The sequence below is a fragment of the Balaenoptera physalus genome (genome assembly GCF_965194825.1).
Source record: "Balaenoptera physalus genome assembly, chromosome: 15".
In the NCBI taxonomy this organism is placed as follows: Eukaryota; Metazoa; Chordata; class Mammalia; order Artiodactyla; family Balaenopteridae; genus Balaenoptera; species Balaenoptera physalus.
The window spans coordinates 41,339,902-41,355,175 of record NC_138894.1 but is presented as its reverse complement, the minus strand read 5'-3'; the positions used below and the strand labels follow the sequence as shown (position 1 = coordinate 41,355,175).

General features: G+C 39.2%; 1 protein-coding gene across 8 annotated transcripts in view; it reads left to right on the top strand.

Moving 5' to 3' along the window:
* The window catches only part of LOC309643694 (uncharacterized protein), a 58,944-nt gene extending 48,031 nt beyond the window's left edge, over positions 1 to 10,913 (top strand). For 7 of the 8 annotated variants that reach the window (XR_014253970.1, XR_014253972.1, XR_014253973.1 and 4 more), the window contains 2 exons: positions 3,594 to 3,704; positions 6,193 to 10,913. Coding sequence is in view for 1 of the 8 variants with exons in the window: in XM_082426676.1 (XP_082282802.1) it covers positions 3,594 to 3,704; positions 6,193 to 6,203 (122 nt within the window). In the remaining 7 variants the exon portion in view is untranslated. Of the gene's footprint in view, positions 1 to 3,546; positions 3,705 to 6,192 lie in introns of all 8 variants that reach the window. The other variant, XR_014253971.1, reaches the window with a different exon arrangement.
* Positions 10,914 to 15,274: the final 4,361 nt, after the last annotated feature.

The following is a 15,274-nucleotide window of genomic DNA, read 5'->3' as shown; positions in this document are numbered from 1 at the left end:
AAGGTTCAGACTCCTGGTATTGTTTGACTGAATTGTTAAAATAGCCTTCAGACTCGCTTCACCAGAGTTATCATTATAAAATAATAGCCATGATACCCTCCTGCTTAAAAAATCTTTGCTTCCCTGTTGCCCTCTGCCACTGGCCTTTCCAGGGTCACTTTCCACCGTGTCCCCCTAAGCAACTTGCACTCTGGCAGCAAAAAATTATACATGTGGTATGCTTTTGTGCCTCCACACTTTTGACCGTGCTGTGCCCTCTACCAGAAATGCCCTTCCTTTCCGTTTCTGCCTAGTGATGGGCACTTATCTTGTATGGCTCATTTCAAAAGTCACCTATTTTTTAGGGCAGCATAAAGTGAGTCAGTCACCTGTAGAGTGTATTCCTCTGTTTTAGAACCTAACATGTTGAATGGTAATTACATGCACTGTCATTATATGTACTGTAACCTGTAGGCTGGGGGCTCCTGTGGGCAGAGACTGTGTGTTTTCCAACTTGATATGTTTTGTTCTAGAGCCTCATATATAGTGGGAGCCCCCAAATTTTGATTAATATATAAAATGTCATTCCTCACCCTAAAAAATGACTTAAAGTAAATAAATGTGTATCAAATGCCTGTAATGTGTTAACTAGTTGAATTAAATCGTGTTAGCTTGAGATGAGAAAGACAGTGAACTTGTAACAAAATTAAATTAAAAACTCAAGAGCATTGAGGAGTTTGGGATTAACAGATTCACACTATGATATATAAAATAGATAAATCACAAGGACCTACTGTATAGCACAGGGAACTATATTCAATATCTTATAATAGCCTATAAGGGGAAAGAATCTGAAAAAGTCTATATAGATATATATACACACATATATATAAATAAAACTGAATCACTTTGTTGTAAATCTGAAGCTAATACAATATTGTAAATCAACTATACTTCAATAAAAAAAAAACCTCAAACACAACTGTATTGTTCTTACTGTCTCCAAGATGAAACCATCATGTTTTTTCCTAGTAACATGTTAAATGTTACAGTTTTTTGACACCTTAGGAAAATCTGATAATGGAAATTCTTTAGAATATCAGTGAGGTCTCTATATTTTATATATTTCATTAGAAAAAGAGCCAGTTTTTTCCTTATGTGCCTTTACTCTAAGCATAATACTTCATGGGAGGCAGTATATGAGTGGTTACGACCATAGGCTTGGAAGCTAGAATGCCTGGGTTTAAGTCTTGGCACTGTCACCTACAAGCTGTGTAATTGTTGGGAACAGTTTCCTCAAAGCCTGTTCTCTTACCTGTAAGATGGGCATCATAGTAACATCTACCACAGAGGGTGTTTTGAGCATCCAATGAGTTAGTGTATCTAAACACTTAGATGAATGCCTGACTTACAGTAAATGCTCAATAAATATGCCCTGTTATCCGGTTGGTGTTTACAGGAGAGTCGCCTGGAATCCTAGTAGAAAGGCGAGGTCCATCTCATCGTCAGGGCACAGTGCAGAGAGGCGGGAGAACCTGGAGAGATGATGAATTGGCCCATTCACCTGTGTAAGGACTAGGTATCCATTCAGACATCATTTCAACACATAAGCAATTTAGTGTTTCATTTTGTCATTGACACATGGAGATAAATCTAGGAACAAACCCAGATTTTAAGTTAGCAGTTAGGACAGTTGGCTCTAGAATCATTCTGCCTGGGTTCACATCCTAGCTCTATGACATACTGGTTGTGTGAACTTGGGAAAATGTTTTCATTTCTATAAGTTTAAGCTTTCTCATCTGGCAAATGAGGAAAAAAAGACTAATTTTAACCTTCTACCTGTTGTGAGAATTAAATAAAAACAACTTGACATGCTTATCGTAGTGCCTGTAGCATAGTGAGTGCTTCATTTCTGTTAACCACCGTTTTCTTGTTGAAAGTATCATCGTAATGTTTTTACTATACGATGTGCTTTTTAAATTTACTTTATTGTGAAATATATCATACCTGTGTCTTGCTTTTTTCATTCAACGGTTGCAACTGGACTGATGTGGGTAGTTCTTATTCCATCAGTTTCACTGCTGTATAGCATTTTATTATACCAACACCCCACAATTAATTGTGTTATTTTTTTCTATTGATGGGCATCTAGACTGTTATTGATTGATTTCTATTACAAACATTGCTGCATAGAACATTCTTGTATATGTGCCCTGGTGCACATGTGAAAGACTGAAAGACTTTCTTTAGGAAGTTAAACCTAGAGTTGAGATTGTAGGACTGGTGAATGTTCAAACTTACTAGGTAGTGGTAAACTGTCTTCTAAGTAGCAGCTTATGAAGGATTTTTTGACAGAAGATCATTACAAATGTATTTTGGGTCCTCATAAAGATTACTATATGTTGTAGTCAGTGTCTAAGATTTTATGGTTTCAAAATAAAATCCAAATGAGCCTCTTCTTTTGGTATTCACACCCTCGTGTGGAGCTCTCCCACACCGTACCAAGGTTGGTCTGTGTGACCATAGAATATGGTAAAAGTGATGGTACGTGTTACAAAAAACTGTAGCTTCTGTTTGCGGCATCCTTTCTCTTTCTGTCTCTTTTGCATCTTTCACTCTGGGGAAAGCAGCTGCCGTGTTGTGCAGCTCTATGGGGAAGCCCATAAGGTAAGGAACAGAGATCTCTAGCCAACAGCCAGTTTGGAACTATGGTCTACCAACAACCATATGAGTAAGCTTAGAAGTGGATTTTCCAGCCGCTCAGGGCTTGAGATGACTGTAGGTTGGCTGTAGGTTGATAGCTTGACTAGAATCTCATGGGAGACCCTGAATCAGAATTGCCCAGCTAGGCTGCACCTGGGTATCTGATGCACAGAAATTGTGTGAGATTGTAAATATTTGTTGTCTTAGGCTAAGTTCTGTGGTAATTTATTATTCAGAAAAGATAACTATACATATTGCGTTAAAAGGCAAAAACTTCCAAGTTCCATTAAAGAATTTTTGAAATAAAGCAGGATATTAAAACAAATTTGAAAACAGATAATGAAAAGGTTGATGCACTAACAAATGTAGATGTTTTTAAGTTGGTTGGTCATGTAAAAAAGCACCGTGAGGGTGGGAAAACAAAGATAATTTATGATTTATAACCTGCAGAAACATGTTTACATGTCTTCAAAATTTTAATTTGATCTGTATTATTAATTATTAGAGTCTTTTAGATGTGTGTATAACGCAAAATATTCATTATAACATAATAGCAAAATAATAGGTGTCATGTAAACATACATAAATAAGAGAATCGTTAAGTAAGTAGTATGTCCATTCAATAGAGTATTAGAAAGCCGTGAAAAGAAATATATATAAAGTAATGACATACTCCCAACATAATGTTAAGTGAAAAGGGCAGAATATACCCTACAATCGGTATAAAACCAACTCTACAGGGATTTAAAGGTGAAAGTGGGCATCTCTCAGTTGGATTGTGTGGGGTTTTGTTTTCTTCAATAAACTTTTTCTGGGCTCTGTAAGTTCTTTCTAACAAACTTGTGTTATCACTTTTATTATTAGGAAAATGCATTTACCACCTGAGGAAATTATTCTTGGTTTACTTTTAGCATTACAAAGAAATGAGGACCACAAACTTCTACCTTCAAATTGGAAAAAGCAATCTTATCAAACAGATACCGACAGCAGAGCATCTGTAAAGTTTCTGGACACTGCTTCAGGTTGGCTGGCTTCCTTCTAAATCATCTTGGTCTTTGGACAAAATCAAGGTCTTCTATCTTGTTATAATTGATGATCTTGTTGATTTCGCTTATATAAACAAATGTAATCTATGTGTTGTTTTGTTGACATCAGAGCTTCTGAAAGAGAATCTGAGGATAAAGTCATGGAATAGTCTAAACTTTCATGTGACTACAGTTTATATTCTTCAGCATCTGTTCATGAAATTGAGAGGAGGAAGAATGAGGTAGATGAGATTTCATGGAGAGGCAATGTGGCGGTGAGGGCTGCCTAAGACCTTTTAAAATGGGAAGTGTGTTTGTCTAAGGCAGCCAATGGTGGCATAATTGAAGGAAGGGCTTTGTTAGGTTGACTGGGGTCTAGAGTCACCGTCTGCAAAATGGTGCTTCATAACAGAATAAATATGAAAATTTATTTTTGATAATAGTAAAAAAAACTTAAAACTTAAGTATTTGAATAGACTAAAAAATATATTTTGTTCTTTAAATTCCCTTTATAAAAATATCTTTGCCCATTAAATTAAACTTGGAAAGACCTTGAAATACGGTACTAAATTTGAAAGCGTTAACTAAAGTCCCACCACTTGAGAACCGCTTCAACATTTTAGTGTATTTATTCTGATATTTATATTCTCTATGCATTTCCACTGCATACTGTGCTTCTACTGTCATGCTTTATTGTTACTGTATCTTCCCTTCTAGACCATCAGGTCTGTGAGGACAGTGGCCATGTCTTTCTAACTTACCATCCTTTCCTCAGTCCTTAGAGCAGAGTAGGTACTTAATAACCACTTGTGGAATGGTTAAATTGTTTGGACTACACAAGGAAAAGAGGAGAGCCAGGAGCAGGAGAATAAGTTAAAGCAAAGCTCTATGCCAGTTGAGACTATTGGCAATTTGGAGTGCTGTTCTCAGTACCAGGTGCCACTGAGGACAGACATCAGGTGCCACCTGAGTGTGCCAGGGCCTGTGCCAGGTGGAAGTTCAGGGAAGCTTTCTGTGAGGGTGTTCAGTCCTTGCCAAAGAAAGAGTAGTTTTTTGAACTCCAATGGGGCAACCAAGAAGACGGGGCTTGTAACTGAAGCTTCAGAATTAGTAGTAAATCATCATGGCGTCTAGGTTTATTTGAACCATCTAATACCCAATCACATTTGCTTCTCAAAACAAGGAACTGTTTTGTTTTATCAAGTACAAAATACTGATCACAAATATTTCAGGCTATAAGGAAAAATATTACCAGTTATGGCAAGCACTGGAAATTTATAATTTGGTGACTTCATACGGATCTGATCATTCTAACATCACGTTTCCAAGCATTATTTTATTAAGCACTCCATTTATAGGGAATCGTGTAGCCAGAATTTATTGTTTGTTTAGATTTTTCCAATGCCCTCATCACTGAGGTCCCTGGTTGCATGTGTAGAAGATTAAGAGATACAATAAACTAAGAAGAATAGACCAAGCAACACATACTAGATCTGGGCCAAACTAAATAAATATGTCTACTTCTAAGTCCCGGAGTTCAACAAGAACAAAAACAAACTCCTACATATAAAATAAGGAAAATTTTCATAAGAAAGAGATTCAGCCTTAATTTGATCTGTTTGCCCAAGTTCAGCAGTTGTTTAATCTAGAAGCCAGTATCCATAATTATTTTATATTTTCCGATTATACTTTTGAAAATAATATGGGCCTCAAGGAAGCACAACCAAGAAATTAAAATTCCCCCAGGTGTGAATCAAGGCCAAGGCATGTGTTTTCAACTCAGAACAAATGATCTTAAAATCCTGTTTGCATCTGCTCTTAATAAAATCGATAAGAACAAAATACAGCTAAATGCAACTCTTCCTAGTGTCAGGTTAAAAGCCAAATTCCCTGGGTTTAATTTCTCTTTGTGTGAGGGTGGACAAATTGCCCAATCTCTTTGCAACTTGGTTTTCTCTCCTGTAAAATGGGGGCAATAATAGTATCCATCTCCTTGGGTTACTGTGAGACTCCCATGAGTTAATGCATGTGCTGGGCACAGGATAACAACTATATAAAAATTAGCTGTAATTATTATTAAACAGTGAAACAAAGCACCTGCCTACTGTTACGTATGGTGTCATCTTCTTTTGTCTTGACAAGAGAACACCCTAGTCCATCTCTGCAGCTTTTGTCTTTCACATTCATTCTTAGCTTAGATTGTTCCCTTCCTCCTTCCCTCCAAGAATGTTTCCCTTGCTCTTCTCTTGGCCAGATCTGACCCATTTTGACTTACCCCATAAAGTATCAATAATAGGCTAGGGCCAGAAAATGGCTCAAGGCTCATGTCTCTGGAAATTAGTGTTTTTGTATTTCCTGACATTCTCGAATTAGCAAGAGTACTTCAGAAGACGTGATGCACTTTAGAAATCTATAAGGTAGTAAGAGCAATCTCTGCAAATGCTTCTCTTCTTAAAATAAACCTCTTCAAAAATTTTTGTCCCAGAGCACAGGTGACGGAGTGCCCCATTTGGCTATTATTTTTCAAAAAGGGGAATAAACGGAAAATTCTCTGCGTGAAGATTGTCACTGACATGATTGTGCATCAAGAAACTGAATACAGTTGTTCCTTCCTGGCAGATCTGAAGGGAGAAGCCAGTTTCCCGTTCTGTGTCCTCTCCACTCGCCATATCGTCATGGCAAGGGCCTGCAGTGGACAGACGTCTCCAGGCATAACAGCAGCCGACATCTCGGCCTTCCACCCGTGACTGCAGGTTCTATCACGTGGACCAGTCACTTCGATTCCCAAGCCTCAGCTGTCTTGGCACCATTATGCCAGCTGAAACACCATGGCTGCATCGAAGCAGGGACATGGTCCAGGTGGCCTTGTGATGTCCCACCCAACTCAAGTCTATGACTCCCTTTACTTGTTTTACTGTGAGAACATTGTAACTTCTCCTCCCAAGCGTAACGCCTTTAAAATCTAGCCCTCAGGGGCTTCCCTGGTGACGCAGTTGTTAAGAATCCGCCTGCCAAGGCAGGGGACATGGGTTTGAGCCCTGGTCCGGGAAGATCCCACATGCCGCGAAGCAACTAAGTCCGTGTGCCGCAACTACTGAGCTTGCGTGCCACAACTACTGAAGCCCGCGCACCTAGAGCCCGTGCTCTGCAACAAGAGAAGCCACCGCGATGAGAAGCCCGCGCACTGCAATGAAGAGAAGCCCCCACTCACTGCAACTAGAGAAAGACCGTGCACAGCAACAAAGACCCAACGCAGCCAAAAATTAAAAAAAAAAAAAAAAAAAATCTAGCCCTCAAATAAAGAAATTTTCTGCCACAGATTTTCTTCTGGATTTTTTTACCTTCAGCTGTGGCACTGAAAAGCTTCTTGGAAAGAAACTTTTCTCTCCTCCCATACAAGGCTATAGTAATCTTCCTAAATGCCATTTGGATCACGTTACTTCCCTGTGTAAAATCCTTCAGTTGCTCTTCTTTGCGTGTGGGGGTGATAGAGCAGTATGTGCATGGCATTCCTACCCTTCATGTGGGTCTCTGGGGCCCACTGCCCCACGGGTACCCTGGGCTCTGGCCCTAACAAGCTGGGTAATTCCCCTCCTTTGCCATCTCCTCTCTTCTCCATGCCCTGCCTTTGGATGGATTCTTTCCTCTGAAGTTAACGTGCTTCTTTGCTTTCTCTGCTTGGCTAAATCCTTCTTCTCCTATACATTAAACTCAGGCACCTTGTCCTCTGGGAAGTCTTCCTGAACCTCAGAGGGGGACAAGATGGCCCTCGTCTGTGCCATCTGACCCTCCTGGCTTCCCCTTGCAGGGAAGACCATTCTGCGTTGTACCTGTTTTTTGGTGTTCCTATTGCCTACTGGTCTGGAAGCTTCTGAAGACAGGGACTGGATCTTGCATTTTGGCAACTCCTGCACCCAGCCCAGAGTCTGGTTACGGTAACAGGGTCAGTAAACGTTTGAAGCCTCAATTTGACAAGATCTTCCTCGTGATAATTAGGGACACTATAAACCTGGAGGAGATTATAATTAGGTATGTATAGCTGGTGGAAAACTGTTCCCAAAGAATTTAGAGAGGACAGACCTAAATCGGACAATAAATATGTGATGATTTATAAGAATTAGAAAGGGTGGGAGGTAAGATGCAGAGATTACTGAACGTGGGAAGGATTCCTTCAACAGGTAACACACCCAAATGATTCAGCTTTGAAACTGATGAGGTGTAAAATTCTGCTTTTTGGTCTAACAGTTCATTAAACTAATACAAATTGTGGGAGGAGAACTTGTCTGGAAGTGACCCCGAATGAACCAAGACTGTGATAGGAACTGCCCACAATTTTATTATTATTATTTTTTAAAATAAATTTATTTATTTATTTTATTTTTGGCTGTGTTGGGTCTTCGTTGCTGCGCGTGGGCTTTCTCTAGTTGTGGCGAGCAGGAGCTACTCTTTGTTGCGGTGCACAGGTTTCTCATCGCGGTGGCTTCTCTTGTTGTGGAGCACGGGATCTAGGTGCACGTGCTTCAGTAGTTGTGGCACACAGGCTCAGTAGTTGTGGCGCACGGGCTTAGTTGCTCTGTGGCATGTGAGATCTTCCCGGACCAGGGCTCGAACCCATGTTCCCTGCCTTGGCAGGCAGATTCTTAACCACTGCACCACCAGGGAAGCCCCTATTTTTATTATTATTATTATTGGCCACTGTGTATTGAGCACCTACTATCTATGGGGCATTTTCATCAGATGCTTTAAATTCATAACCTCATTTATTAAACCCCACAGCATCTCTATGATGTAGGTAACATTAGCCCATTTTGTGAACAAGGAGACTGAGATCAAAAGGGAGATTGAGGTCACACAGCTTGGACGAGACAGCACCGATGGGGTGACCCCCAAAGGCCACGGATTAAAGGAGGGGCAGCCTCACTTAATCTGCACTATCACATGAAGGGGGAAAGGTTGGTTCCATTCTGAGAGCCCATTTGGAAATGGTCATAGACCAAGTAGAGCACATTCCCAGTGGGGAGGCTGATGAGAATTTAGAGGTGACAATTAATCACACCCTTGTCTTCTCAGATTTCAGATTCACCTGAGAAACACATAAAGAAGTCAGATAGATAGAAATCCAAATGTCAGCTTTTTCAGAAAGAACTTGAACTGCAGTTAAACAGACATGCGAATCCGGTCCCCCAACCCAAACACTAAGTGTAGCTGCCGGAACCACAGGCCTCTGCCTGGAAGGGGTTGAGCCTGTCGGGTGAGCTCAGCACAGGCAGGGAGAAGGTCACACTCTGCAGGCAGGTGGGTCTGCTACCAACCCTGTGTGGACTGAGCCAGGAACACTCAGCGACGTCTCCTAGATTAAACAATCAGGCCGCCAGCCAATGTGACTCTAATTCTTCTCAGAGAAACATAAAACCAGGGAATGAAGTCCTTGTCCCTAGCAGTGGCTCGAATTCTAACTGACATATCAATGAAACCAAAGGGTGAAATGATGTGATGGTTAATTTTATGCATCACCTTGGCTGGACAGTGGTGCCCATTCATTTGGTCAAATACCAGTCTAGATGTTGCTGTGAAGGTATTTTTCAGATGTGATTAAAATTTAAATCAGCAGACTCTGAGTAAAGTCAATTACCTCCAGAATATGGGTGGGCCTCATCCAATCAGTTGAAGGCCTTAAGAGCAAAGAATTAGGTCTCCTGAAGAAGAAATTCACCTCAAAACTGCGACACCAACTCTTACCTGAATTTCCAGCCTGCCTTACAGACTGCAGCCTCTCTGGTTCCCACAACTGCATGACGCAATTCTTCCTCTCTCTCCCTCCCTCTCCCCCCACCCCACCTGTCTCTCTCTCTCTCTCCCCCCACCATGGTGTGTGTGTGTGTGTGTGTTTTTGTGTGTGTGTGTGTGTATTTAACTGGTTCTGTTTCTCTGGAGAACCCTGCTAATACAATGTTGAATCTGTAGCTGAAAGGTTAAAGTGATGGCCATGAAAGCCATGTTCACGTTTTTGATGGTTTCCCATAGGATAAGGTATTGGGTTTACTCAATGTGTCCCATCAGTGTGGATTATCTGAGATGCCTGAGCATCTGAAATGGTTTAAATAGTGCCTGATGGCCCTTGTCAGTGGTGCTATAGAAAAGATGCTCATGCTATGAAAAAGCTAAATCAGATGGCTGGCTGCTAGGGGTACTTCAAACTATTTTGAGGGCAGTGACATTACCTTATGCTTCTGTTATATAATTATAATGCAAATTTTTCCCCATTTTAACACTTGTGAGGTTCTCTTACGTCTATTAATGTACTAGTTTTCCCATAGTGCCTAGCACATAACTAGGCAATTATTATGGAATTGAGTTGAGACGGTAATAATGGCAAATTAAGAACCAACTTTCAACTTTAACCTGTATTTCTCTATTTTCTTCACTATGCTTTGTCCCTATGTATTTCTTTTAAAGTACTAGCTTTTTATGACCAGCCTATTGGTAATGTTCTATTATTACTTGGTTATTTAATTATAAATTAAAATGCATAGCTCATAGGATTTCTGACCAGAACTAAGCAAGAAACTAAAATATACAAACGAGAAAATAAACTAATTTGGAAATAACATTTGTCTGAAATCAATTATATTATTTTCATAGGGAACACAATTGGAAGGAGATATCTGTCTGTTGAATTCATCCAAAAGAATAAAAGAGTTATTGGAATACAAAAAGTACTGTATCTTCAAATGTTAATGAACACCAGCTTTATCATTTCTAGAGAAGAGGGTTTTGCTTTTACTTTTCCTCTTCCAGTGAAACATTTTACTGCCTCCTGCCCGGGAAAGGGCCATAGTATTATTTATTTATTTATTTATTTATTTATTTATTTATTTATTTATTTATTTAAAATTTTATAGCTACTTTATTTATTTATTTATTTATTTTTGGCTGTGTTGGGTCTTCGTTTCTGTGCGAGGGCTTTCTCCAGTTGCGGCAAGCGGGGGCCACTCTTCATCACGGTGCGCGGGCCTCTCACTATTGCAGCCTCTCTTGTTGCGGAGCACAGGCTCCAGACGCGCAGGCTCAGCAGCTGTGGCTCACGGGCCCAGCCGCTCTGCGGCATGTGGGATCCTCCCGGACCAGGGCTCGAACCCGTGTCCCCTGCATTAGCAGGCAGACTCCCAACCACTGCGCCACCAGGGAAGCCCTATTTATTTAATTTTTTAACATCTTTATTAGAGTATAATTGCTTTACAATGGTGTGTCAGTTTCTACTTTATAACAAAGTGAATCAGTTATACATATACATATGTCCCCATATCTTTTCCCTCTTGCATCTCCCTCCCTCCCTCCCACCCTCCCTATCCCATCCCTCTAGGTGGTCACCAAACACTGAGCTGATCTCCCTGTGCTATGTGGCTGCTTCCCACTAGCTATCTATTTTACATTTGGTAGTGTATATATGTCCATGCCACTCTCTTACTTCGTCCCAGCTTACCCTTCCCCCTCCCCGTATCCTCAAGTCCATTCTCTAGTAGGTCTGCATCTTTATTCCCGTCTTGCCCCTGGGTTCTTCTGACCATTTTCTTTTCTTTTTTTTTTTTTTTAGATTCCATATATATGTGTTAGCATATGGTACTTGTTTTTCTCTTCCTGACTTACTTGACTCTGTATGACAGACTCTAGGTCCATCCACCTCACTACAAATAACTCAGTTTCGTTCCTTTTTATGGCTGAGTAATATTCCATTATATATATGTGCCACATCTTCTTTATCCATTCATTTGTTGATGGACACTTAGGTTGCTTCCATGTTCTGGCTATTGTAAGTAGAGCTGCAGTGAACATTGTGGTACATGACTTCTTTTTGAATTATGGTTTCCTCAGGGTATATGCCCAGTAGTGGGATTGCTGGGTCATATGGTAGTTCTGTTTTTAGTTTTTTAAGGAACCTCCATAGTGGCTGTATCAATTTACATTCCCACCAACAGTGCAAGAGGGTTCCCTTTTCTCCACACCCTCTCCAGCATTTATTGTTTGTAGATTTTTTGATGATGGCCATTCTGACTGGTGTGAGATGATATCTCATTGTAGTTTTGATTTGCATTTCTCTAATGATTAATGATGTTGAGCATTCTTTCATGTGTTTGTTGGCAATCTGTATATCTTCTTTGGAGAAATGTCTATTTAGGTCTTCTGCCCATTTTTGTATTGGGTTGTTTGTTTTTTGATATTGAGCTGCATGAGTCGCTTGTATGTTTTGGAGATTAGTCCTTTGTCAGTTGCTTCATTTGCAAATATTTTCTCCCATTCTGAGGGTTGTCTTTTCGTCTTGTTTATATTTTCCTTTGCTGTGCAAAACCTTTTAAGTTTCATTATGTCCCATTTGTTTATTTTTGTTTTTATTACCATTTCTCTAGGAGGTGGGTCAAAAAGGATCTTGCTGTGATTTATGTCATAGAGTGTTCTGCCTATGTTTTCTTCTAAGAGTTTTATAGTGTCTGCCCTTACATTTAGGTCTTTAATCCATTTTGAGTTTATTTTTGTGTATGGTGTTAGGGAGTGTTCTAATTTCATTCTTTTATATGTAGCTGTCCAGTTTTCCCAGCACCACTTATTGAAGAGGCTGTCTTTTCTCCACTGTATATTCTTGCCTCCTTTATCAAAGATAAGGTGACCGTATGTGCGTGGGTTTATCTCTGGGCTTTCTATCCTGTTCCACTGATCTATATTTCTGTTTCTGTGCCAGTACCAAACTGTCTTGATTACTGTAGCTTTGTAGTAGAGTCTGAAGTCAGGCAGCCTGATTCCTCCAGCTCCGTTTTTCTTTCTCAAGATTGCTTTGGCTATTCGGGGTCTTTTGTGTTTCCGTACAAATTGTGAAATTTTTTGTTTTAGTTCTGTGAAAAATGTCATTGGTAGTTTGATAGGGATTGCATGGAATCTGTAGATTGCTTTGGGTAGTATAGTCATTTTCACAATATTGATTATTCCAATCCAGGAACACTGTATATCTCTCAATCTGTTTGTATCACTTTTAATTGCTTTCATCAGTGTCTTATAGTTTTCTGCATACAGGTCTTTTGTCTCCTTAGGTAGGTTTATTCCTAGGTATTTTATTCTTTTTGTTGCAGTGGTAAATGGAAGTGTTTCCTTAATTTCTCTTTCAGATTTTTCATCATTAGTGTATAGGAATGCAAGAGATTTCTGTGCATTAATTTTGTATCCTGCTACTTTATCAAATTCACTGATTAGCTCTAGTAGTTTTCTCATAGCATCTTTAGGATTCTCTATGTATAGTATCATGTCGTCTGCAAACAGTGACAGCTTTACTTCTTCTTTTCCGATTTGGATTCCTTTTATTTCTTTTTCTTCTCTGATTGCTGTAGCTAAAACTTCCAAAACTATGTTGAATAATAGTGGTCAGAGTGGACAACCTTGTCTTGTTCCTGATCTTATGGGAAACGGTTTCAGTTTTTCACCATTGAGAACGATGTTTGCTGTAGTTTGTCATATATGGCCTTTATTATGTTGAGGAAAGTTCCCTCTGTGCCTACTTTCTGGAGGGTTTTTATCGTAAATGGGTGCTGAATTTTGTCAAAAGCTTTTTCTGCATCTATTGAGATGATCATATGGTTTTTCTCCTTCAGTTTGTTATGTTTTGTCACATTGATCGATTTGCATATATTGAATAATCCTTGCATACCTGGGATAAACCCCACTTGATCATGGTGTATGATCCTTTTAATGTGCTGTTGGATTCTGTTTGCTAGTATTTTGTTGAGGATTTTTGCATCTATGTTCATCAGCGATATTGGCCTGTAGTTTTCTTTCTTTGTGACATCTTTGTCTGGTTTGGTATCACGGTGATGGCCTCATAGAATGAGTTTGGGAGTGTTCCTCCCTTTCCTATATTTTGGAAGAGTTGGAGAAGGATAGGCGTTAGCTCTTCTCTAAATGTTTGATAGAATTTGCCTGTGAAGCCATCTGGTCCTGGGCTTTTGTTTGTTGGAAGATTTTTAATCACAGTCTCAATTTCAGTGCTTGTGATTGGTCTGTTCATATTTTCTATTTCTTCCTGGTTCAGTCTCGGAAGGTAGTGCTTTTCTAAGAATTTGTCCATTTCTTCCAGGTTGTCCATTTTATTGACATATAGCTGCTTGTAGTAATCTCTCATGATCCTTTGTATTTCTGAAGTGTCAGTTGTTACTTCTCCTTTTTCATTTCTAATTCTATTGATTTGAGTCTACTCCCTTTTTTTCTTGATAAGTCTGGCTAATGGTTTATCAATTTTGTTTATCTTCCCAAAGAACCAGCTTTTAGTTTTATTGATCTTTGCTATCATTTCCTTCATTTCTTTTTCATTTATTTCTGGTCTGATCTTTATGATTTCTTTCCTTCTGCTAACTTTGGGGTTTTTTTGTTCTTCTTTCTCTAATTGCTTTAGGTGTAAGGTTAGGTTGTTTATTTGAGATGTTTCTTGTTTCTTAAGGTAGGCTTGTATAGCTATATACTTCCCTCTTAGAATTGCTTTTGCTCTGTCCCATAGGTTTTGGGTCGTTGTGTTTTCATTGTTGTTTGTTTCTAGGTATTTTTTGATTTCCTCTTTGATTTCTTCAGTGATCTCTTGGTTACTAAGTAGTGTGTTGTTTAGCCTCCATGTGTTTGTATTTCTTACAGATATTTCCCTGTAATTGATATCTAGTCTCATAGCGTTGTGGTCGGAAAAGATACTTGATACGATTTCAATTTTCTTAAATTTACCAAGGCTTGATTTGTGACCCAAGATATGATCTATCCTGGAGAATGTTCCATGAGGACTTGAGAAGAATGTGTATCCTGTTGTTTTTGGATGGAATGTCCTATAAATATCAGTTAAGTCCACCTTGTTTAATGTATCATTTACAGCTTGTGTTTCCTTATTTATTTTCATTTTGGATGATCTGTCCATTGGTGAAAGTGGGGTGTTAAAGTCCCCTACTATGATTGTGTTACTGTGGATTTCCCCTTTTATGGCTGTTAGTATTTGTCTTATGTATTGAGGTGGTCCTATGTTGGGTGCATAAATATTTACAATTGTTATATCTTCTTCTTGGATTGATCCCTTGATCATTATGTAGTATCATTCTTTGTCTCTTGTAATAGTCTTTGTTTTAAAGTCATTTTGTCTGATATGAGAATTGCTACTCCAGCTTTGTTTTGATTTCCATTTGCATGTAATATCTTTTTCCATCCCCTCACTTTCAGTCTGTATGTGTCCCTAGGTCTGAAGTGGGTCTCTTGTAGACAGCATATGTATGGGTCTTGTTTTTGTATCCATTCAGCCAGTCTATGTCTTTTGGTGGGAGCATTTAATCCATTTACATTTAAGGTAATTATCGATATGTATGTTCCTATTACCATTTTCTTAATTGTTTTGGTTTTCTTATTGTATGTCTTTTCCTTGTCTTGTGTTTCCTGCCTAGAGAAGTTCCTTTAGCATTTGTTGTAAAGCTGGTTTGGTGGTGCTGAATTCTCTTAGCTTTTGCTTGTCTGTAAAGCTTTTAATTTCTCCGTCAAATCTGAATGAGATCCTTGCTGCG